The sequence below is a fragment of the Protomyctophum parallelum genome (genome assembly GCF_964188405.1).
Source record: "Protomyctophum parallelum genome assembly, chromosome: 2".
NCBI classification, from domain to species: domain Eukaryota; kingdom Metazoa; phylum Chordata; class Actinopteri; order Myctophiformes; family Myctophidae; genus Protomyctophum; species Protomyctophum parallelum.
Window position 1 is genome coordinate 63,527,769 of NC_139699.1, and position 22,960 is coordinate 63,550,728.

General features: G+C 44.1%; 2 protein-coding genes across 3 annotated transcripts in view; both read left to right on the forward strand.

Annotated features, from left to right (window-relative positions):
• The window catches only part of bnc1 (basonuclin zinc finger protein 1), a 35,329-nt gene extending 21,785 nt beyond the window's left edge, over positions 1-13,544 (forward strand). The window contains exons 4-11 of the mRNA XM_083759513.1: positions 2,057-2,485; positions 3,557-3,795; positions 4,062-4,311; positions 5,246-5,541; positions 6,777-7,156; positions 8,248-8,569; positions 9,636-10,001; positions 10,774-13,544. Of these exons, the coding sequence (XP_083615639.1) occupies positions 2,057-2,485; positions 3,557-3,795; positions 4,062-4,311; positions 5,246-5,541; positions 6,777-7,156; positions 8,248-8,569; positions 9,636-10,001; positions 10,774-11,683 (3,192 nt within the window). The 3' untranslated portion in view covers positions 11,684-13,544. The remainder of the gene's footprint in view (positions 1-2,056; positions 2,486-3,556; positions 3,796-4,061; positions 4,312-5,245; positions 5,542-6,776; positions 7,157-8,247; positions 8,570-9,635; positions 10,002-10,773) is intronic.
• A 7,979-nt stretch (positions 13,545-21,523) lies between these two features.
• sh3gl3a (SH3-domain GRB2-like 3a) overlaps positions 21,524-22,960 on the forward strand; it is a 44,297-nt gene continuing 42,860 nt past the window's right edge. For both annotated transcript variants that reach the window (XM_083759483.1, XM_083759484.1), the window contains exon 1: positions 21,524-21,676. In XM_083759483.1, coding sequence (XP_083615609.1) covers positions 21,632-21,676 — 45 coding nt within the window. In that variant the 5' untranslated portion in view covers positions 21,524-21,631. The remainder of the gene's footprint in view (positions 21,677-22,960) is intronic.

Sequence of the window (22,960 nt, forward strand, 5' to 3'; positions counted from 1 at the left end):
GGTTAAATGTGTGTGTACCGTCGCATTAAAACCCTCTAAAGAAATGTTTTTTTATTACATTTTATTTTACAGCCAAGATTTTCCGGCTGCTGCTGGCCCCGGGCCCCCGTAACGGCCCGGGCCCCCGAAACCCCCCCCCGTAACGGCCCGGCCCAGGCGTAACGTCATCCCATATGCAAGCCTCTCCCTCACTTCGATTAGTATAACATCATCAAGTATTCAGACTGGGGCTGCGTTTAATTCATTTAGACCTGAGGCTGATTCTAAAACAAATGTCTTCTAAATCCACAGTTTTCTGAAAAACCTCATGTTTCTATGTCAGTTGGTGCTCAACCTTTTTCATGTCAAGAACCCCCAGAAATATCTGGATTTGGCCGCCGACCCCCATCTGAAAATATGTTGTTCCAGGGACCCCCCCAGAAGCAAAGATTTGAGTTAATAAATTATATATATTCAAAAGATTTGTGCCACATTTTCACGTTTTTTCAAAGAATAGCAGATCTACAAGCTCGTAGCGCTGCACGCTGCACTCACAGATAATTCTGGGGGTCCTTGACGTGAAATAGTTTGGGAACCACTGATATAGGAAAGAAATTAAGAAGAAGAAAAATGTCAGGATCTAGAAGACATTTAGTAGAACCTGGTCTCAGGGTCTTAATGGGTTAATTCATGTTTGCTCGTCTAATGGCCAGCGAAGAGTCTGAATACTCGACAGGCGCCTCAATGAATGCTCTGTGATGAAATATTAATCATGGTTACGGCACGCAGCCGCGAGCGCGCCCATGACTTTCAAAGATGCCCCGTTCCAACTCACATGTGATTATCTTTGCCGGGGCCGGGCCGGGCCGGGCTGGGCTGGGCTGGGCGGGGGGGGGGGGGACCCACTTGATCAATGTGAGGCGCCCTCTGATCTCCCTTCCATCTTGTGCGTGCGTGCGTGCGTGCGTGCGTGCGTGCGTGCGTGCGTGCGTGCGTGCGTGCGTGCGTGCGTGCGTGCGTGTATACTGTATATGTGCAGTGGTGGAAAGTAACATTTACTTAACTCTTGTTCTGCTAAGGTCGACATTGGACGACTTTTATTAAAAGTCTCCTCACAGTGAGGAGTTTATAATGCATCCTGCCCTAACCTAACCCTATAGGACGACAGTGAGGAGTTTATAATGCATCCTTCCCTAACCTAACCCTATAGGAGATTATTTGTGCTCAGACTATAGCCTGTGTGAGTATGTTGTGTCACTGTGTACTGTACATGCGTGTATGTACTGTATGTGTGTGTTCTCAATGTCCTGATATTGTGCTGATGGAGAGAGGGGCTAAATCCACGTGATTTAAATGAAGAGAAATGAACCTGCGACATGAAACACACAGTGACTGTGTAATGAGCACTCCCTGTGTGTGTGTGTGTGTGTGTGTGTGTGTGTGTGTGTGTGTGTGTGTGAGGGTGTGTGTGTGTGTGTGTGTGTGTGTGTGAGTGCTGTGTATGTGTGCGTGCGTGCGCTGCGTCACGTGCTTGCGTGTGCTGCGCTGCCTGCTTGCATTAACTCTCCATGTGACTCCTCCATTTAGCCCAGCCTGTCAGTCTGTCTTTATACAGTCATCTGGCCCACACTATGAATATGAATGAGCTTAATGCTAATGACACCCTTAAACCCCCCTTCTGTCTTTCACCGCAGTTTCAATCTACTTCACTCCGTGGCCCTTTGTCACACGGGCCACATTCTGTGGCTATACCTCTCTCTAGTCTATAGCCTTAATAATAGAGAAGATCATATATCATGAATGAATACTGAGACCGGATCTAATCATTAAGGAAAGTTTATGCATGTATATGTATGTGTACTATGTAAACTCTTCATTTTACATTTCAAAATAATAATAATAATAATTTGGGGACCCGCCCAAAAGAAATTGACCCACAGGTTGAGAACCCCTGCTCTAATAAGGTATATTAATCCATTCAGGACGGGAACCCCTGTTTGTGAAGTGAAGTGAAGTGAAGTGAAGTGAAACTGAAAGTGAAAGTGAAACTGAAACTGAAGTGAACTGTGTTTCGCAGGACGTTGCCGGGAAGGTGCTGGACCGCTGGGCCATCATGACGTTCGAGGAGGAGATCGCCACGCTGCAGCAGTTCCTGCGCTTCGGCGAGACCAAGTCCATCGTGGAGCTGATGGCGCTGCAGGACAAGGAGGGCCAGGCCGTGCTGGTGCCCAGCACGCGCACCAACTCCGACATACGCACCTTCATCGAGCGCAGCGCCCCGCGCAACCCCAACCTCCTCACCCCCAAGATAGAGAAGCTGAACAACAACAGCAGCAACAACAACAACGTGCACCACTTTGAGAACTTCATCAACAGCATGGCGTTCATGCTGCCCTTCCAGCTGCTGGGCTCCGTCCCCGCTCCCCTCCTGGGCTCGGTGCCGGGCCCCCCGGGGGCCCCGCTGCTGCAGCAGAACCCCTCCTCCCAGCACAACCCCCCGCTAGTGGTGGGTACCTCACCGTAGATATATGTATCGCAATATTGATTGATTTAAATATTTATTCACTTTAATTGATTGAAAGATTCATTATTAACAGATTGGAGAATTACAGTACATTTCAAGCACAACTCAATACAAAAACTGTGATCTGTGGGCGATTGGTCAAAAGGTCACTTGATGGGGGCCACAACCAGTTGCGGACGCACGCTCGATGTCTCAGTCAGTCACTGCTATATCTATCTATCTATCTATCTATCTGTCGGGGAGAAGTAGTTTCATAAGGGGCTGGTATGAAGTACTTGATATAAAGAGAACATGTTCAGTTCACTAGTCTACACTCTACTCTACACCTGCCTTCATTTCATCTGATTGTCTGTCTGGCAGGCACTTAACAAGCGATCGTTAACTGTGTCTGTTAGAGAGAGGGGCAGAGAAGAGTGGCTTTGCTCAACTTGATTTATACTTATATTCTCCACTCTGATGAAGGTACATGTTCGATATATCATGCAACCTTACTTATTAGCCTACTTCTTTTTTTTTTTTTTTTTTGCTTGAGGCAGGCGGGCCGCAGAAGACGACGGCCCGCGGATCACCAGTTTGACACCCCTGCCATAAAGCATTACACTTGTTTACAATAGGGTCCACCATGTTCAATTCATCATAATCATAATCATCATCATAATCTAGAGACGTGCAAATAGCACTTCGATATAGCCAAAAACAGGAAATCATCATAGAGAAATAATATAGTCCCTTGTGTGTGCCAAATCTGGGTTGCACAACATGGTTTGTTGAACTCCCTACAGAGGTCACGATACCAAAGGGCTGGGCATTGCAAACAAACTAACGATCGATAACGTATATCACGATACGAAGTCCTAGAGGCCACAGTTTTGACAAATATATTGTCAGAACGTTTCCAAATTAATTAAAAAAATTGTAGTGGCTTTTTATCGTTATTATATCGTAACTCTCAGACAGAAACTGATTTCCGATTGTCCGTTTGTTATAAAGCCACGACAGGATTATCGTATCCTCGATATATTAATTTAACACCCCCCCCCCCGCACGCTGCAGATGGAGCCGCTGCAGGGTCCGAGACGCGGGGACGAGCAGCAGGGACAGGGTGGACCGCGGGGGGACGTCCATGGGAGGACCGACGGCCCGGCGGTGTCTCTGCCCCACCCGCCCACAGAGAGCAGCCTGCTGGGCTCCAGCTCGGCCTCCTTCACCTCCGACCTGGAGCGAGAGCGGGACAACGGCATGGACGGCCTCTCCATCAGCACCAAGATGGAGGCGGAGGACTTCCCCACCAGGTCAGAACAAGAGTCCAGTTTGTAGTTCATCGTAGTTTAGTTTTAGTTACCGTATAGTTTGGACCTTTTTTTTTGTTTTTATTGGTTTTAGTTTTTTCTTTTTTTGGGGGTTATTTGTCAGATGCAGAATTCAAAATCATGCAAGCATTATTGTGTAATAAAAACTAAATATACCATTTAAAAAGATATTGATTGATTTTTTTTTTTTTTTTTTTTTTTCATAAATCCATTTAATAACAACCCTTTGCTTCCCCCCCGCCATGCAGTGACAACTACTCGGACGGTCCGTCCACTCCCTGCACGCCCTCCATGAGCTCCGAGGTCATGCAGATGTCGCCCGAGACCAAGCTGCGCTGCGGCCTGGACCGCGGCGGCAGCGGCGGCGGCGGGGCGGGAGGCATGGGGAGCGGCCTGAGGAAGGGCCGCGTCTACTGCAGCGCCTGCGAGAAGACCTTCTACGACAAGGGAACGCTGAAGATCCACTACAACGCAGTGCACCTCAAGATCAAGCACAAGGTTGAGCCCAACCCCAAGGTTTAGACACAACCCCAAGGTTTAGACACAACCCCAAGGTTTAGACACAACCCCAAGGTTTAGACACAACCCCAAGGTTTAGACACAACCCCAAGGTTTAGACACAACCCCAAGGTTTAGACACAACCCCAAGGTTTAGACACAACCCCAAGGTTTAGACACATCCCCAAGGTTTAGACACAACCCCAAGGTTTAGACACAACCCCAAGGTTTAGACACAACCCCAAGGTTTAGACACATCCCCAAGGTTTAGGCACAACTATACTTTTTTTTTTTTTTTTTACAATTTTGTAACCTAGTTTTCCACCCAGTGTCAATGATCTAATGCAGTGGTTTTCGACCAGTGTTCCTTGAGTGGGTTCCAGGTGGTCCCCAGCTAAATGATGGACTGTTGGTAACCAACTGTAAAATGCAAAGGGTTCATTTGGTTTCATTTTACGCTCTCAAGAGTTACATTATTGTTAATCCTCTGCATTACTTCATTTACAAGAAGTCTACACAATTAGATAATGTAGAAGAACAAAATATTCTTTAGTTTTGGGTCTGAGAGCAGCTAAATCTCATCAAATGGTGGCCCGTGGCTCAAATAAAAATTGGCCTTGAAATGAAAAGAATACATTTTAAGACCCTTTTATTTGTGTACAAAGTTCGGAATGGACCAACAGGGTTTTCAACCCTTTTCATATCAAGGCCCATTATTTATTCGGCATTTGAGCCACGGAACCACCATTTGACGACATTTAGCCTCGCAGACCCAAAACGAAAGAATATTTTGTTGTCATTAAGATAAGATGTTGTCCACTATCCATTCTGCATTGATGTTGGTACCCTGTTAGGAGAGATAACAGGCAAACGTTTAGAATCGACCTCAGGGCTTAATGAACGTGATTTGATTAGGTTTTTATCTGTGATCCAGTGCACCATCGACGGCTGCAACATGGTGTTCAGCTCTCTGCGCAGCCGTAACCGCCACAGCGCCAACCCCAACCCGCGGCTGCACATGCCCATGAACCGCAACAACCGCGACAAGGACCTCCGCGGCGGCGGCCTGTCCGGGGACGAGGGCTCCGAGTCGGACAACAAGAGGTCCGACTACGGCGGCTGTGTCCCGGCGTCGTCCGCACTGGAGAGCCACAAGGCCGTGCCCAGTTACATGGTGAGCCACGTGGACCCCGGACACAACAAGCTGCACAGCTCCTCCTCCTTCCCAAGGTGAGAATTTGATTTATTTTAATTTAGCACAGTATAAAAACAGTACAAAAGGGAAGATACGTAGAAATAATTATAATAATAAATGATAGGAGGAGCCAAGAAGCCCAAAGGGCTTATACGAGGCCTCAACCTGTGGATAACAAAACAACAACTAAATATTTGAATGCAATACATATGATTTACAGATAACATGATTGCATAGTATAAAGAAAAGGTCTAGAACAAGACAAAAAGCTTGATTATCTATAACATGATTATCGAAAATGAATCGTCTGATCATTAGATTTTTTATTTTTAGTTTATTTTAAGTTTGTTTTCTTTTTTTTTTATGTTTAATAGTTTTAGTTTTTTATTGGTTTTAGTGTCGTTTTATCGACCGTCTGTAAGTATCGTGTAATAAAAACTCAATCTTCAGTTACAGATTAAGCTTAGCTTGCCTTATACATAAATGGAAACTAAGGGCATTTTGTCTATGATTTCTGTTTGATTTAGTTAGTTTTGTAAACACACAATACAGTTTCAGTTAGTTATCGATTATTTTTGATATTGTAGTTTTTTTATTTAGTTCAGTTAATTCAGTTCAAATAGTTTTTTGTTGTTTAGTTAGTTTTCGTTAACCTGGCCCGTAGCACACCTTACAGGCGTATGCAAAGGCTCAACTTATGTAATTTAGATGTTAGCATGTTATGTAGACAATAGACATACAGTACTACTCTATAGTGTCTACGCATAACTTTACTGTACAGTTTTCTACTGTTAGACGGATGTCAGGTTCTTAGCTTCCTTATGATTCTTGATGACTATTTATTTTGTTCATGTATTTCATGTATTACCGTTTGTTCGTCTTGCTTACTGTAAATCGCTATGTATAAAGAGATTAACCCATTCTGAACGGGAACCCATTTTGGTGTTGGCATCATGTCGTGCTTTAGCTATTGAAAAATAGCAGATCTACAAGCTCATATCGCGCCACCGAGTGGCGCGATACGAGCTTGTAGGTCTGCTATTTTTGAAAAATCAAAGACACTTTTAGAATCTGATCTCAGGTCAGAATGGATTAATAATGAAACTGTCAGGATGTAATAGACATTTCTAGAATCTGATCTCAGGTCAGAATGGATTAATAATGAAACTGTCAGGATGTAATAGACATTTCTAGAATCTGATCTCAGGTCAGAATGGGTTAAGAGCGTCTGCTGAACTGTAATGTAAATGGTCCTTCCCCGTGCACGCAGCATGGGCCAGAGCGGCGGCATCCTCTTCCCCAACCTGAAGACGGTGCAGCCGGTGCTGCCGTTCTACCGCAGCCTGGTGACTCCGGCCGAGCTGGCCAACACGCCGGGCACCCTGCCCTCCCTGCCCCTCCTCTCCTCCTCCGTGCCCCTCAAGCCCGCCACCGCCGCCACCACGCCCATGATGGAGTCCTGCATGGCCAACAACAACACGGACCACCACCACCACCACCCCGTGCCCAAGAAGAAGTCCCGGAAGTCCAGCATGCCCATCAAGATCGAGAAGGAGGCCATGGTGGAGAGGGACGAGGGCACGGAGCGCCACCCGGGCAGCAGCTCTGAGGACGAGGGACAGATCCTCAGGGACAGGGAGGGCTACGACGGTAAGAGGTTATATCACTGTAGTTAACCCATTTAGGCCTGACGTCGAAAAATTAAAAAAAAATGAATTTTTAAAATGTATTTTTTTCTGAAAAACCTCATGTTTCTACATCAGTGGTTCTCAATATTTCATGTCAAGGACCCCAACAAATATTATGAAATTGGCCGCCGACCCAAATCTGGAAATGTGTTGTTTCAGGGACCCCCTCCCAGAGGCAAAGATTTTAGTTAAAAACGTTCTCCCTGAAAGAATATATATTCAAAGCTTTGCACCACATGTTCATGCTTTTTCAAAAATAGCATTTTGAATAGAGAATCGTTTTGAATCTGGAAAAAAAATGCTTTTGAATTAAAAAAAAAAAAAAATCGATTTTGAATTGAATCGTGACCCCAAGAATCGGAATCAAATTTTGGGACACCCAAAGATTCACAGCCCACGAAAACTTTAGCGAAATAAAACTTAAAAATTAAAATAAAAACATTTTCCTTAAAGGACCACTTCACCACTTTTCAACCTATCTTCATATAATAGGTCCTCACTAATAATCATGATAAAATGGCGCAATTTTCTTTCTACTCGGTCTGTGTCTCATAGGAGGGCTGTGGGCAGTTCAGAAACCGTCTTCCAGTGACATCATCGATGGGGAATACAAGCTAATAAAAACGGCAGGCTTTCTAGTCCTGAAAAGTTGCAATGCGAAAATGGAAGCCATCATTCTCGCGATAATGAAAATCTAAACATTTTTGTCAAAAATTCTTGTTTAAAAAAGAATCTGCCTAATGATGATGTCACTGGAAGACGGTTTCTGAACTGCCCACAGCCCTCCTATGAGACACAGACTGAGTAGAAAGACATCGTGCCATTTTATCATGGTTATTACTGAGGACCTATTATATGAAGATCGGTTGAAAAGTGGTGAAGTGGTCCTTTAACTGAACAAAAAAAGAAAAAAATAGAACTGAAATCATAGACAAAATAATCTGATTCCGATCACTTGAAAATGACGTGATCGGCCTCCCGATTTCCGATCACGTGATCGTATCGGGACAAACCCTTGTAATTGTCATGCGGTCCCATCATCCCATCCCTCAGGAGGACGCGTGCGTTCCAGACAGACCCCGGGGGAGGAGGAGGAGCACGACATGAAGCCGGACCACCACCACCAGGGGGCGCTGCTGAGGGAAGAGGAGGAGGACGGAGAGACGATGGCGCAGCGGCAGCGCCGGCGTCTCGACGCGGGCGTCATCATGGCGTGCGCGCCCTCGCCGTACGACGACGACGACGACGTCAACAAACCGACGCACCACCACGACTTCAGCGACTCCCTCAAGCGCGGCAGAGAGCCCATCAACGCCGACCGGCGAGCTCTGTTCCGCGAGCCGGCCGCCGAGGAGACCGCCGAGCCAGAGTGCGAGTAAGAAGGCCCTGTCATGATTATTATACATAAATATCGTCTGATCGCAATTATTTGAGATATAATCGCAATTGTTTGGCATAATCGTATCCATGTTTTACATTTGCAAATAGTAAAAAAAAAAAGCTGAAAATGTAAGCTTGTAAGCTATTATTATTATTGTTGTTGTTGTTGTTGTTGTTGTTATTATTATTTAGTTTTTTAAGTTGAAAGTCATTTCTTTGAATATTTTGGTTATTCGTCAAAGCTGCCCTTTGCCATTTTTTATTACGAAGCCAAAAACATTACATTACATATTTTTATTCATGTTCCAATGTTCAATGCCATGACGACACAATTAAAATAAAGTTATGCACGATATTGAAATTATGATCGATATCCGAATTATTTTCACGGTCATATCGGACGATTCCGATATATTACTTTATTATTATTAGCTTTATATTGAACTTGAAATTTAGTTTTGGCTGCTCTGCGTAAGCTATGGTGGTCACATTATTATTGCGTCATCTATATCAGTGAAAATAATCAGCATAATTTTTTAGACCAATGCGATACCGATATGGCATTTTTATGGCCGATACAGCCGATTTCGATGCACCACCGATTATATAGAGCGTCGCAGTCCCCACCCCCTTTCAGAACGACGAAGCACCAGGAAATAATTCCCCATACGTTACAAAAAGTATAAGTATAAGATAAGTATAAGTATAAGACCTTTAAAGCCTCAGACAAAGCCAACAGCCAAGTTGACAAATCATGACAATAAACAAAAGAAATAGGGCAGGACAAATAATTAGAAAGACAAAAAAAGTGTTGTACCCTGCCCTTTGTTTCTTCTTTCTAATTATTTGTTCGGCCCCCCAAAAAATCAACTCGGCTGTTGGCTTTGTCCGAGGCTTTAAAGGTCTTTAAAATAAATACTTTTGCTGACGTCTATAGGGAAAAATGAATGGGGAATTATTTCCTCATTTCTGAAAGGGGGCAGGACTGCGACGCTCTATTGTGCATCACTAATTATTTGTATGACAATTAATCGTCAACTTAAACGTTGTAACCGTGACAGCCCTAAGGCCGTGAACTCCAACAAGACGTGCAGCGACTTGGACCGCGAGGAGGAAGAGGAGGAGGCGGAGGAGGAGGAGGGTGCAGAGTGCAGGAACGGCGTGGCACTGAGCCTGTCGGAGCGCGGCAGTGGCGACAGGGACGGAGGAGGCGTCACGGAGGACCGCGGCGGCGATGGGGGGCTGTCGCACCTGGAGGACCCCGAGTCAGACGAGCTCCTCCCGCACCACTGCGAGATCTGCGGCAAGACCTTCAAGAACCCGTACAGCGTCAAGATGCACTACCGCAACGTGCACCTCAAGGAGATGCACATGTGCGCGGTGGACGGCTGCAACGCGGCCTTCCCCTCGCGCAGGAGCCGAGACAGGTACACGCTCGACCCCGCTCAAAATGTATTTATTTATATTATAGCACGTCTAACAAGTATTAAAAAACAAAAACAAAGAGCAAACAATGTAATAGAGAATTCAGAAGTCCATTCAAGTCCATCAATTACATTACGATTCACCAGGTAACGATTTGATTCAATTTGACTCTACGATGCATTGCAATGCATCACAATTTTCTATATTACTGCACAACATGGTCAGCAGTCAGATATACTGAACAACATATTTTATTTAGAATTATATATTCGCAATGCATTATTGCTGAATCGATTATCTTTGAAACCACTACAATGCAATATAAACAGACAGGTAATATTGTGAGCTTGTAGATCTAGCCTTGCGAATCTGCCATTGCAAAAACAATTAGCCCCAGGCTATGTGAGGCTATTGTAGATCTGCTATATTTTCAGAGCGCAACACCCAAGCGCAAACCAAACATATAATGTTAAAACTGGATCTCTTCTCCACTAGTCCCTCCCTAACATGTTAGTCTAGTTTTTATTTGTTGACGAAATTGTCAATATATTTAGTCCTATATTATATCGTATTAGAGCTTAGTTTTTAATTCGTTTTTATTTAGTTTTGGTCAGTAAAAAAAGGTAGTCCAAGTACTAAGTACTTTATACAAGTCAGATGATTGATTGACAGTCAGTCATTGTGGCTTTTGTACATTCAATACTTTTGTATTTCGTATTGTAATATTCTACCTGTACAGTGACACGCTCTTTCTCCATAATGCCCACGTCGCAGACACAGTGCGAACCTCAACCTTCACCACAAGCTGCTGACCAAAGACACGTACAGGCCGGTCTACTCGCCCCTGTCTCACTGCAGAGGAGCGGACAGAGACAGAGACTTCCTGGGCTTGGACTTCTGTCCGGATGGACAGCGGACTGCAGGGGACGTCCTCCCACACCGAGACTCCACCACCCAGACCTCGGTCATCTTCAGGGGAGGCCGCAACCGCATGGGCCTGGTGTACCCCATGAGCAAGATGACCCACAGCGCCGACACGTCCCCTCGCGCCGCGGGGATCGAGGGAGGAGGAGGAGGGGAGAGAGAGGGAGGAGGAGGAGGGGGAGAGGACATCGGGGCTGTCCTGGACCTGAGCACCTCCTCGTCGGCGCCTCCTCTTCCTCCTCCTCCTCCTCCCGCCCTCCGCGGTTCCTCCTGGGACTCGGACGGAGCCGGCAGCGAGGAAGGGGACGGGCTGGAGGAGGACGAGGACGAGGAGGAGATGATGGAGGCTCTCCCGATGGACGACAGTGACGATAGCTGCGACGGGCTGGGGGGAGTCGGGGGCCGGCTGCTGCTGCCGGGGAGCCAGGGGGGGGAGCTCGGCGGGGAGGAGGGGAGGACCCTGGGCTGCGCCGGGGCGGGGGGAGGAGGAGGGGGAGGACAGGGGGCACTTCTTCAGGGGGGCGGTGGCGGCAGCGGCTCTCCGATCACCTGCCACGTTTGCCAGAAAGTGTACAGCAACAAGGGCACGTTCAGGGCCCACTACAAGACCGTGCACCTGCGGCTGCTCCACAAGTGCAAGGTCCCCGGCTGCGACACGTCCTTCTCGTCGGTGCGGAGCAGGAACAGACACAGCCAGAACCCCAACCTCCACAGGAACCTAGCGCTCAGCAGCTCCGGGACCTCTCTGGACCACGACTAAAAGAAACTATGGACTTCAGCGAACGCACCACACAGGTTCCCCTCATTGTGCTCTCCGTCCCTCCGTCCCCCCCCCCCTCTATCTCTTTTATTTTCCACTCTTTTTTCTTTGAAAACAGGATTTTCCAGATAGCACTTTTTGCATTCCATTATTGTTGTCCATACTGTTGTCATTGTTTGGGTAAAAGTGTAAAAGGGGTGTTTTAGTGTTTAGTAAAGCTTTGAATTTAGATTATGAAGAGCAAATGTTACGATTAAGGCCACTATTTTTGTTTCCCTTTTTATTCATTTTATTTTATCTTTTCCTTTCTTGACACATTTTCTTATCTCAGAAATATACAATGGCGATTGTTGCTCTCCTCCTGACCGATCAACACATGCATCCTTATGCAAGTCTTATGTACATGTCTGTGTTTACACCTCTGATACTGTAAAGAACAATCAAAAGATTTTTTTACCTAAACTGGAAAATTAACCATTCCTCACCCTTAAAACGGTACAGCGTTTGTAAGCCTGTGTCATCCGGAAAACATATATAAACATTACACCTCAGCTCAACTTACCTGAATAGATTGTTTATTTCTATGCAGTATGCATTAAGATTTATTTTCCTTACAGGTCAAACCGTACAGTGACTCAGATTCAGAGGAATAACCTTGTATTGTGTACTGTACTGTTCGGGGTGATCAGTAGCTTAGTCATCAAACTGTATCAAATTTTATTTTTTTGTTCAGTGTCCTCAACGTCGACTGCCCACATTTTCCCTGTGAATTTATGCACACTTGTGTTCAGATTTTATTTTAAAGCAGCCGTGAAGTATCTTCTTAGATGTGTGTGATTTAGTTCTTTCAGACTACGGTCTTTATTGCAAACAAATAAAAAAATGTTTCTATTTGGTTTTTTTCTTTTCTTACAAAGCTAACGTGTTGTGAACTTGATCAATAAGTTATTGTTTTTTGGTGTCATGTGATGATCCACGTGGATTTGTTCGACTTTGTCTTTTTGCTGTTTTGGTTGTGTGCATAAATGCTAATGTTGACCAAAGATTTCTCTCAGTCAGAAATAAAAGCCCTTCCGGTTTTGCAGTATTATAAAATGGCCCTGCGCTCAGCCTTTTTTTTCTCCTCTGGTTCTATGATCTATGAAAACAACTTCTATATTTCTGTGATGATTTTGTAAAGAACTGCTCATGGAAGTATAGGCGATTATAAGAAGAGGTATTGTTCATGTGTGTGCGTGTGTTACATGGGCTTAAACTGACAGGCTGGCCACGCAGGAGAGAGATGTGCTAAAAACCCTGTACTGTGAATGAGTCAAAACACTGAGAAAATAACACAAAGCTATAAACAGCCATTTATAATAACCTGCAGGGCCCTTACAATGAAGCACACACTCGAAAGCAACTGGTGGATAAAACGTTTATTGAGTTGTATATTCTGTGAATAGATTAATTTGTTATCTGAATGAAATAAAAAAAAGGTATACTGTAAAAACAATTAGGTACATTTTACCACTTGCATTTCACATCATTCAAGATGTGTTTTTTTGTTTGTTTGTCTGTTAGCTTTTTTTTGTTTTGTCTTTGAAACACAATGTTGAAAGTACATTTTTTTGTACGTGTCATTATGGTTTTATTGGTCTAATTTTGCTCTGTATTCTGCATATACGTATATATATATTTTTTATTTACAATCTGTATTTAAATGCAATGTTTTAGATTTAAGGTCCATTTATTTGTTTGTTTGAATTTGTAAAAAGAAAAAAGAGAGCAAACAATCCGACATGTTGATAGGTGTACATGTTTTCTTTGATTTATTGTTACAATATCCATTCCTATTCAATAAAAAAGCCATATCTGTTTATTTGTGCTGCATGGCTGTCTCTTTATATACTTCCCCCCCCCCAAAACATAATAAAATGTTCTTAATAATTGCATGTACTGTAATTAGTAGGAAATAAATATGAGCTTTTAAGAATCTACGCCAACAGAGATCTGCAACAAGATCTTGTGTCCGTGTGGCAAAGACTTGTCCTTGTCTGTTACTGCACGGTGCAACTCTGTAACAAAGACGAGAAAAGATCACATTAACATTTACATTGAACACACATCATTACACCACCAACGCAAACGCATGCGGACGTACAGTACAGTGCTGTATATACAGTACATACATGAGTCATGTGTGTGCAGCGCGCTCTCACTGACCCGCTGTTCGTATACAGCGGTTATCTTATCATCCAATCCAGAGGGGTTTCCCTGAGGCCTCTATAATTCTGTGCCGGGAGGAGCCGGTCACTGACATATACCGAGGAGCAGAAACAGCAGTGAAAGGAATGGGAGCTATAGGGAGGGTGGTGCAGGAACGTTATGGAGGGTGGTGCAGGAACGTCATGGAGGGTGGTGCAGGAACGTCATGCCACTGACCTGAGGATGGTGCAGGAACGTCATGGAGGGTGGTGCAGGAACGTCATGGAGGATGGTGCAGGAACGTCATGGTGGTGCAGGAACGTCATTTTCTTTTCTTTTTGAACTTTTATACATTTGAAAGCTGGGATGAGAAATGGGATTTTCTTTCCACTGGCCCTCCATGCACAATACAGACATGGAAAGCAACAAACAAACGAGCTTATACAGTATGCCCAGCAACACCAATTCTGCATCTCGTCGTAACATATTATTTTGAGGTGTGGAGGCATTTAGCGGGCACGTACAGAACAAATAAATTGTCCATGAAACCCTTTAATAAACATCAGTTCGTAGATCATCAACATTAAAACAGTTGTAACTACGGTAGATAAAATGCCCCTCGGGGCACAGGTCTCCACCAGGGCAGATCAGGTTGTGGCCTCCTGGTGGCGCTATAATAGGCCAATGTGAAAAGGGTGCCATTTCTTCTTACGCCTTGGATGGCAATTGGATGATTTGAGGCATTTTGTTCCAAAAATGTGTTTAGCAAAAATCCACCTGTTGGTGGCGCTATAACAGGACAATTTGAAAAGGGTGGGATATATTCCACAGCCTAGTAGGAGAGTCAGTGAAAGATTTCACGTAAATTGCACGCTGCGTTCATGATTTGAGCCTTTTTGTTCAAAACGGGCCAATCCTGCAAACTTTGAAAGCCAACGGGCAGGGGATCCCGTCCGTTGGAGGAATGCCGGCTTCCCTCCGGTGTCGCTGGGCAGTGGCATGTCTCTCCAACCTCCTTTGCTGGTTGCTGTCGCTTATGTCATGTGTGAGATTGCCCTGGCCCATGTGACCCGCCAGGCTGAGCGGTCATGTGCCAGAGTTTCAAGCTGTGTGGGGTTGATGGCTCACGCACACACACACGCACACGCACACGCACACATACACGCACACGCACACGCACACCGTCGCACACACACACACACACACACACACACACACACACACACACACACACACACGCACACACACACACACACCCCAAAATGATACTCATTAGCCTGCGGACCCCCCATAAGAGAAGATATTTTACGGCTCTAGCAGTGATTCTCAACCCGTTTAATTTCAAGGACCCCCAGGTTTGACCTGAATTATAGGCTACTACGGTCCCCCATTAAATGGCATTTCTATCTCTGGGACCCCAATGTATATTGTAAAATCTAAGTTAATTTATAACTCTGAGTGCATACAAATGGAACCAAATGGACCCGTTAGGGGGTCCATATATGTACACTCTCTCAGTGGAACTCTCTCAAGGTCCCCGGACCCCACTTTGGGAACCACTGACGTATACCCATAGGATACTCCAAAATGTTCATTTTTCAGGAAATGAAAAATATACATTTTTCAGGAAATTAAAAAAATCCTTCTATTTTGAAAACAGTGTTGTGATTTTAATATTGTCAATGACTTGCATGAGAGGGGAGAGGAGTTATAGCTGCTTTAGCAGACAGTTTGAGGGTCCAATGGAGTTAAGAGGTTTTGTCCAAAGCTTTATTTACCACTTTCCATTGGTTCAATATTTTCAAAACAACACAAAGATGTAATGGGTGTTCAATAAGCACAGATTTTTTTTTTTTTTTATCAAAAACCTCAAAAATGTAGTCAGGAGGTTTCCTCCCAACAGCAACGATATTATCATTTTAAACTTAAACTGAATCATTTGACTAAAACTAAAGAAACTACATGACCAATTAAAACTACATCAAAATGTGCCGTCCAGATCAACAGTACTTCTTCACCTGTTGTGAGTCAGTGATAGTGTTCCACACGCGGACAACCGCGAGGAGCACAGTGTGTTACGCAACGTGCCAAAGTATCGCTCTAAAAAGCACCGATGGCTCTGAATCTGAAAGCCTTGCATAACTCACCAATTCAACCCACCCGTCACATTTACTGTGCATTAGCAGGCCCTGCAGAGCTGCTCTATATCCTCCTCATCACTTAATAGGACTCTGAAACCCTCGGTTCTGACAAGTACGTACGTATAACGTGGTCCGTTATCTGTGGTGCAATGCAGGAATCTATAGTAGGCTAGGCCTATAGGCCTACACTCAGAGAGGACGCGGTATAGCTGTTTTCAGTCTCCACTGTGTGTACTGTATGTAGGCGACAATATTCACTGTACCAGAACATGGATGGACTATGCATATATACATGGTGTAGGAGATGAAATCTCGAAAGATTCTTGTTTTATTACATTTTTTTTATCAAAAGCTATTTTTAACTATCGAGTGGGATCGCTTTCAGAGCTATTGCCACGTTGGCTACAGATTGTTGGATAATGGACAGGAACAAAAATTGCCTCTTTTTTTTACTGTAGCCTACATACACTCAGCCTACATGGGTGTATCGGGACAAAACGGTTTTGAAGACTTGTCAACGATTCAAAGTCATTGGTTTGGACGTGATTATTATTATTATTTTTTCAATAAAATACAAACACCAGGCTACAATTACACACCACACTGGACACAAGTGTGTGCGTGTGTGTGTGTGTGTGTGTGTGTGTGTGTCATGTGTGCGTGTGCATGTGCACGTGCACGCGTGAGAATAGACTGGCTGGACGTCCATCTCTCTCTCACACAGGCCGCAGCAGCAGCACCTGGGAAACAATGGATCTGTTGCAGGCAGCGCTCCACCATGAGCTACTGTGAGAATTCCAAACAGTGAAACTGAGCCCCTCTGAGCAACACTGCTTGGCGCGGCGCTGAGCCCCCCACATGTTCCAGAGAGAGAGAGAGAGAGAGAGAGAGAGAGAGAGAGAGGGGTCTTTCTGGGGCACTGACACCGGATCCCACCTCTCTAGTCCTGGGATGGGGATCAGCAGGGCCGGCAGGGGGGGGGAGGGGTGGAGTGGAGTGGAGTGGGAGGGAGAATGGATTGTCCACGGGTGCTTGGGAAGCAGGAGGAATATGAGGGGGTATTACCGCTCCCGCACAGCCAGTGGCCAGATGGACCGCAGATGACTTGAGTTCCTCCACATAGGAGGAGGAGGAGGAGGAGGGGGGTGTGGGGGGTGGGGGGGATGGGGAGATGGGGAGATTTGAGGAGTTATTGGAGGAGCAGTGGAGGACAGGGAGAGGGGAGGAGGGGGGGGGGATTCTTGAAACGAAAAGTTTCTCTCTGTGTTATGGATGAATGATAAACGGTGCATTTATAGCCTACAGCGGTTTTATCCAAGGCACTTTACATGGTTGAGCATTATACATTCGCAAACACACACACACACACACACACACACACACACACACACACACACACACACACACACACACACACACACACACACACACACACACACACACACAGGGACGAATAGTTTTCATAATCCTCATGCCCCCCCCCCCACCTTCAAGTAGTGCATTACATTCAGCCATTCACACACACACACACACACACACACACACACACACACACACACACACACACACACACACACATTCATACAGCGTATGGATGGCGGAGGAAACCATGCAAGGCACCAACCTGCACATCAGTAGTAATTAGGGGTTCAGAGTCTTGCTCAAGGAAACTTCGACACTAACTCTGGGGGAGCCCACAGCAGGGATCGAACTATATGGGAACCTTCCGGTTACACAAGTTTTGAAATGTATTTTAAACATCTTTTGAAATGAGCCCCTGCCCTTTTACCTGTCTGTAAAACAACTGTCAACTGCCCTTTCCAGACCATGGATGGATGCAGTATTTACTACGGTGAAAGAAATGCAAATGCCCCTCCTCTCCTTTCCATGCCATGCCGGGGGAAGGCAGCATTCAGCAGAATTGCTATTTTTTCCCCCAAGTCTCCTGAACTTGAACGCAGCATTTTGCGTCGAACCAATTTGTTCCATATCGTACACCGCATCTCCAGTAGCTAAAGAGTGCTGTGTTGCGGCCCAAGCTCTCAGCGCACCGCGCGTTGTGAGCTTGTAGATCTGCTATTATCTTACAGGATTTCAGCCCCTGCCTCTCGTCTCTAACACTCTCTGCACGTGCCTGATGGTGAGCTGAAAATGGCCAAAATGTATAGGGTCAAATGTGTATAAGGTAATGACTATATGTTTTGTGATAATAATCGTAATAAAGTAACTATAGTAACTAAAGTTTTCAAATAATTGCAGTGAAGTGTGCCTATAGCGTCTGAGATGTATATTGTAGTGCGAAGTGAAATATATTGAAATTTGGAAATATACAGTAAAGTAAAAACTACAGTACTTGGTTAATGTACTTAGTTACTTACTTTACACGCCACTGATGAAGAGTTGAAATTAAAAAAGTTTCTCTCTGTGTTATGGATAACTTTTATTTCCTATATGGATATTGACTTTTGCACGTTTAACACACGTTAAAGGGACACCTCACCCGTTTTGCAAAGAAATATATGTTTACAATATGTTTACAATTCCCATAATGCATTTTCATAACAAGGACTCTCAGTTTGACCTGCATTAGGCTACGGACCCCCATTTAATGGCATTTCTATCTCCAACCCCAATGGGTATTGTTAATTTAACTCTGAGAGTGTACAAATGATGTACACTAGCTCATACTCTGTGTTACAGACCCATGCGGGTCCACTTGGTTCCTAATTATCATTTAGCTGCATGCGGGGACCCCCTGGAACTCTCTCAAGGACCCCTAGGGGTCCCTGGACCCCACTTTGGGAACCACTGCCCTAACTAACACATTTTGACAGTGAACATGCCATGAATCTTGATACAAAAATAAAGTGAAGGGTAATTACACTCTACTTTCACAGCATTTAGTATTATGGTCTAATATGGCAGCGCTGGAATGCAAAGTGTCACAAGTCTGCCCTCTTGTGGTACATTTGAACCAAAGCCATTTATGGAAGAGAGTCTGAATTCTACCAATATCTCATAAATACTCTATTTCCCTGCATGTATACTGAGGGGAGGGCGCCCCCCTGTGGATTTCTAGGTGACAGCCGCCACAGTTATCATGACTAGATATTAAATAGCTACAGTATACTGTAATATTAAAGGTAAAGGTCCTATATCTTTTATTTTTAACTTAATTAAGTTCAACTACATCAGTCACATACATGCAGCATTCTAAGTGTCATCAGCATAAAATAGCACAACACATTATTAGTGCAGTTTGTCCATCACACCAAACAAGATAATTCATTCCATCTCATTTGCATATCTTAAATCAGTGGTTCTCAAAGACCCCCTAACCGGTTCTTTTTGGTTCTTAGTCCATGAGCCAGAGCTCCAAAATTGGTGGGAAACACTAGACCTATATATTAAATTGTTTATAGGATCAATACAAGTAAATTAATACATTATAACCTTTCCACAGTAGTAGCTATTTCATAATTTCGATTATTTTGCATATTTCCTACATAATTGCATATTTAAAAATGTAAAATTTGTAATACAATAAATCATTGTCTTCGTGTAAGTACTCAATTGGGGAAGTTTCATGGTGATAACAATCTAATAATAGGTATAGTTTTTCCCACTCAATTCATAATTAACGTTTCAATTTTGGAGCTCTGGCTCATGGACTAAGAACCAAGAAGAACTGAACTGGTTCCCATTGGGAACCAACCGGTGGAAAAGGGGCCAAAGTGCATGGGGAGCTAAATGAGATGATTAGGAACCAAATGTACCCTTATGGGTCTCTGAGAGAGTACAAAATCCATTTGTACTAAATGGGGGTCTGTAGCTTAATGCATGTCAAACTGGGGGTCCTTGAAATTTAAATGGTTGAAAATCACTGCTGTAAAAACAAATCACACCCGTGTGAACTGAGGGGCGCTCTTATACATCATTTGATTTGCTCAGACACATAATGAAAATTCTCCTTTCATTGTCAATGGCAAATGTGACACGGGTTAGGACAAAAAGCTGTATAGGAGGGGCTAGTGCCCCTAAAATAAGAATAATCCTCTCCTTGAGTGCCTCGTGTGTATCGTCTGTAATCCACGTAACTCGAGAACAGTTCGCCCCACCGACTTCAAATTCGACACATGCGTTCCACACCACCACAGGGGGTGCAGTGCCCGGTGTCGAGTCCGTCTCTGCCCGGCCTCTGGCCCTGATCAGCACTATGTCCATATATGGAGCTGGCCTGATGATGTTCTGACGTGACATCTGCATATTTGGGCATGCCTGACAAAGGACTTCATATTAGACAGCACTATAATTGTATTGTATATAGTCATAGCACGCCATAGTACATATATGTATAGCATAGTAGTAAATATGTATAGTTTATAAATATGTATAGTGTATGTATAGTTTCATTATATAGATATTCCACTGTTACTTTCTTAGCTTAGGCATGTTTCATGATAAATGCTTTTATGTGATGTATTCCCATGCTTTTGTTCTTGCTTAAATGTAAGTCGCTCTGGATTAAGAGCGTCTGCTAAATGCCTAAATTGTAAATTGTAAATTGTATATTATGGGCATAATTGGGACGACACCATAAAGCATTACACATGTTTACAATAGGGTCCACCATGCTCAATTCATGTATCATAATACAAATAGCCTATACACTACTATATAACAGTAAATAAGCGATGGCGTGTAGGCTACCTCAAAGTCAAAGTCATGGATTAGTCACACACGTTACCGCAGTGAAATTTGTTCTCCACATTTGACCCCCTATCTCTTAAGGGTCCCATTTTTACAGTCTTTGGTATGACCCGGCCGGGGATCGAACCCCGACCTTGCTACCAGTTTCAGGGCGGACACTCTAACCACAAGGCCACTGTGTGTCTCTAATATTCTATAGTGAATTGTATGCTAGAACTGTGGTTCTCAAACTTTAAGATTGCAACCATAACCATAACCACAAAATGGAACCAAATCATTCTGGTCTGACTCTGCAGGTGTTTTTTGGCAGGACATCAATTCTATTTTCCTCACTATTGTCCAATAACAGTAGGGGGCGGCAATGTCTCATGTTAGATGACTAAAACATGCACTCTACTTACTTTATCACAAAGGGTTTGTGTGGAGTAGTTTAACTTCCGTTATTTTATCTCGATGGTATATTATTCATTATAATTAATTATACCAACAATGGGAGTATTTCAATGTCGATGTTGCTGGTGTGAATAACTAAATTAAATAGGCTAATAATGATGACGCTATTTCGACTTGATTCAACGCACGCCCGCGCGCACACACACACAAGCACGCCACGGGGGCCTATAGTCCCGCCTACCCATGTCTCTCTCAGCCAATCACCGTAGACAGCGGGCGCCTAGTCCCGCCTCCCCGTGTCGCCCTCAGCCAATCGCCGTTGACAACGGGGGCGACGTCTCTGCGATGCAGGAAAGGAAACCCTCCTGTAATGTAGTCTAGTGCCTAACAACCTGCCGCTCCGCTCCGCTCCGCGCGCCCCCGGGGCCGTTACAATAATACTTTACATCTTTTAATTCCTTTTATTTAGTCAATTTCTTCCGTTTTTCTCTTGAGAAGCTTCACACAGATCTGGAGGATGTCTGTGGCCGGGCTGAAGAAACAGTTCCACAAAGCCAGTCAGGTAGGAGAGCAGAGAGCCTGTATCCATTCCGCCGTTAGGATTGTTTTTGTGTGTGTGTGTGTGTGTGTGTGTGTGTGTGTGTGCGTGCGTGTGCGTGTGTGACTGTGTGTGTGCGTGTGCGTGTGTGATGTATCAGATACTCCGTAGAAACGTTCAAAGACAAAGTAGCCAATTGTTGTTACTTGCCACTGATGATTTCAATCAGCTGTTATTAACGCGTGCTTACACACACACACACACACACACACACACACACACACACACACACACACACACACACACCAGAGTCGAAAGAAGAAGTTTGGGAAGGGATAATAAAAAGCACGATTTGGCTACATAAAGGATGACTCTGACTGACACACGGAGGTCTTTGAGAGGTTATTCATCTATCGCTTGTTATTCAAATATAAACACAATGTAGTTAAAAGTATAGTCATTCATTAATGGGCTACTATAAAGGCCAGACCCAGTGCTATTGTTGTAATGATTCAGGAAACAGGTGTTCGACTGATGTCTCACTCTCCATCCAATATGATGCATTATGGATCATATAGGCCTGCCTGTTATGGGTTTAAAACATGTACATTTAACTTTTGATTTCGTCATGTATTTATTTGTTTATTTGTACATTTAACAAAGTGTTACTGAACCAAATCACTGCATTTGGCTGCATGGCCCACCAACTTTGCATCTTCTTTCTCTGTTGTTCCATTTGCTATAGCTGTGTCAGTTCAGTTCTCATGAGGCCAGTAAAGTTAGTACAGGTCTGAACGTGTTCATGATTCACTGCTGTCACTTTTCAGGTTTCAGAAATTCTGAGTATAAGTGTATTGTTCTATTCACTCAGTTGGTAGTTTAGTGCGCCACCTGAGAATTGTCTAATTGAGAAGTCACAGACTCATTAAGTTGATCTGCTTACAGTGTGTATGGTGTATATACTGTAGGACAGGTCCTCAAACCTGGATTCACACACGTACAGTGTTACAGTGTGGGAGAGTCTAGTTTTTTCCAGGTCTTATTCTGTCGGACAGGGTTTTGAGCTTAGGTTTAGGCATACATGTATATCTGTGATGTAAACTTATTAAGCTTAAGGTTAGGGTTAGGCATAGTTTGTACAAAAGCATTATTCAACCTGTTCTGTTGTACTGTTCTGCATGTTTTTTTTTACTAGCATCGACACGTTGTGATCTTGTAGATTGGCTATTTTAACTATTGAAAAATGTTTTTCAAAATAGTAAAAAAAGAAAAAAAGAAGAAGTTTAGGGATAAGCCGTGGTTTAGCAT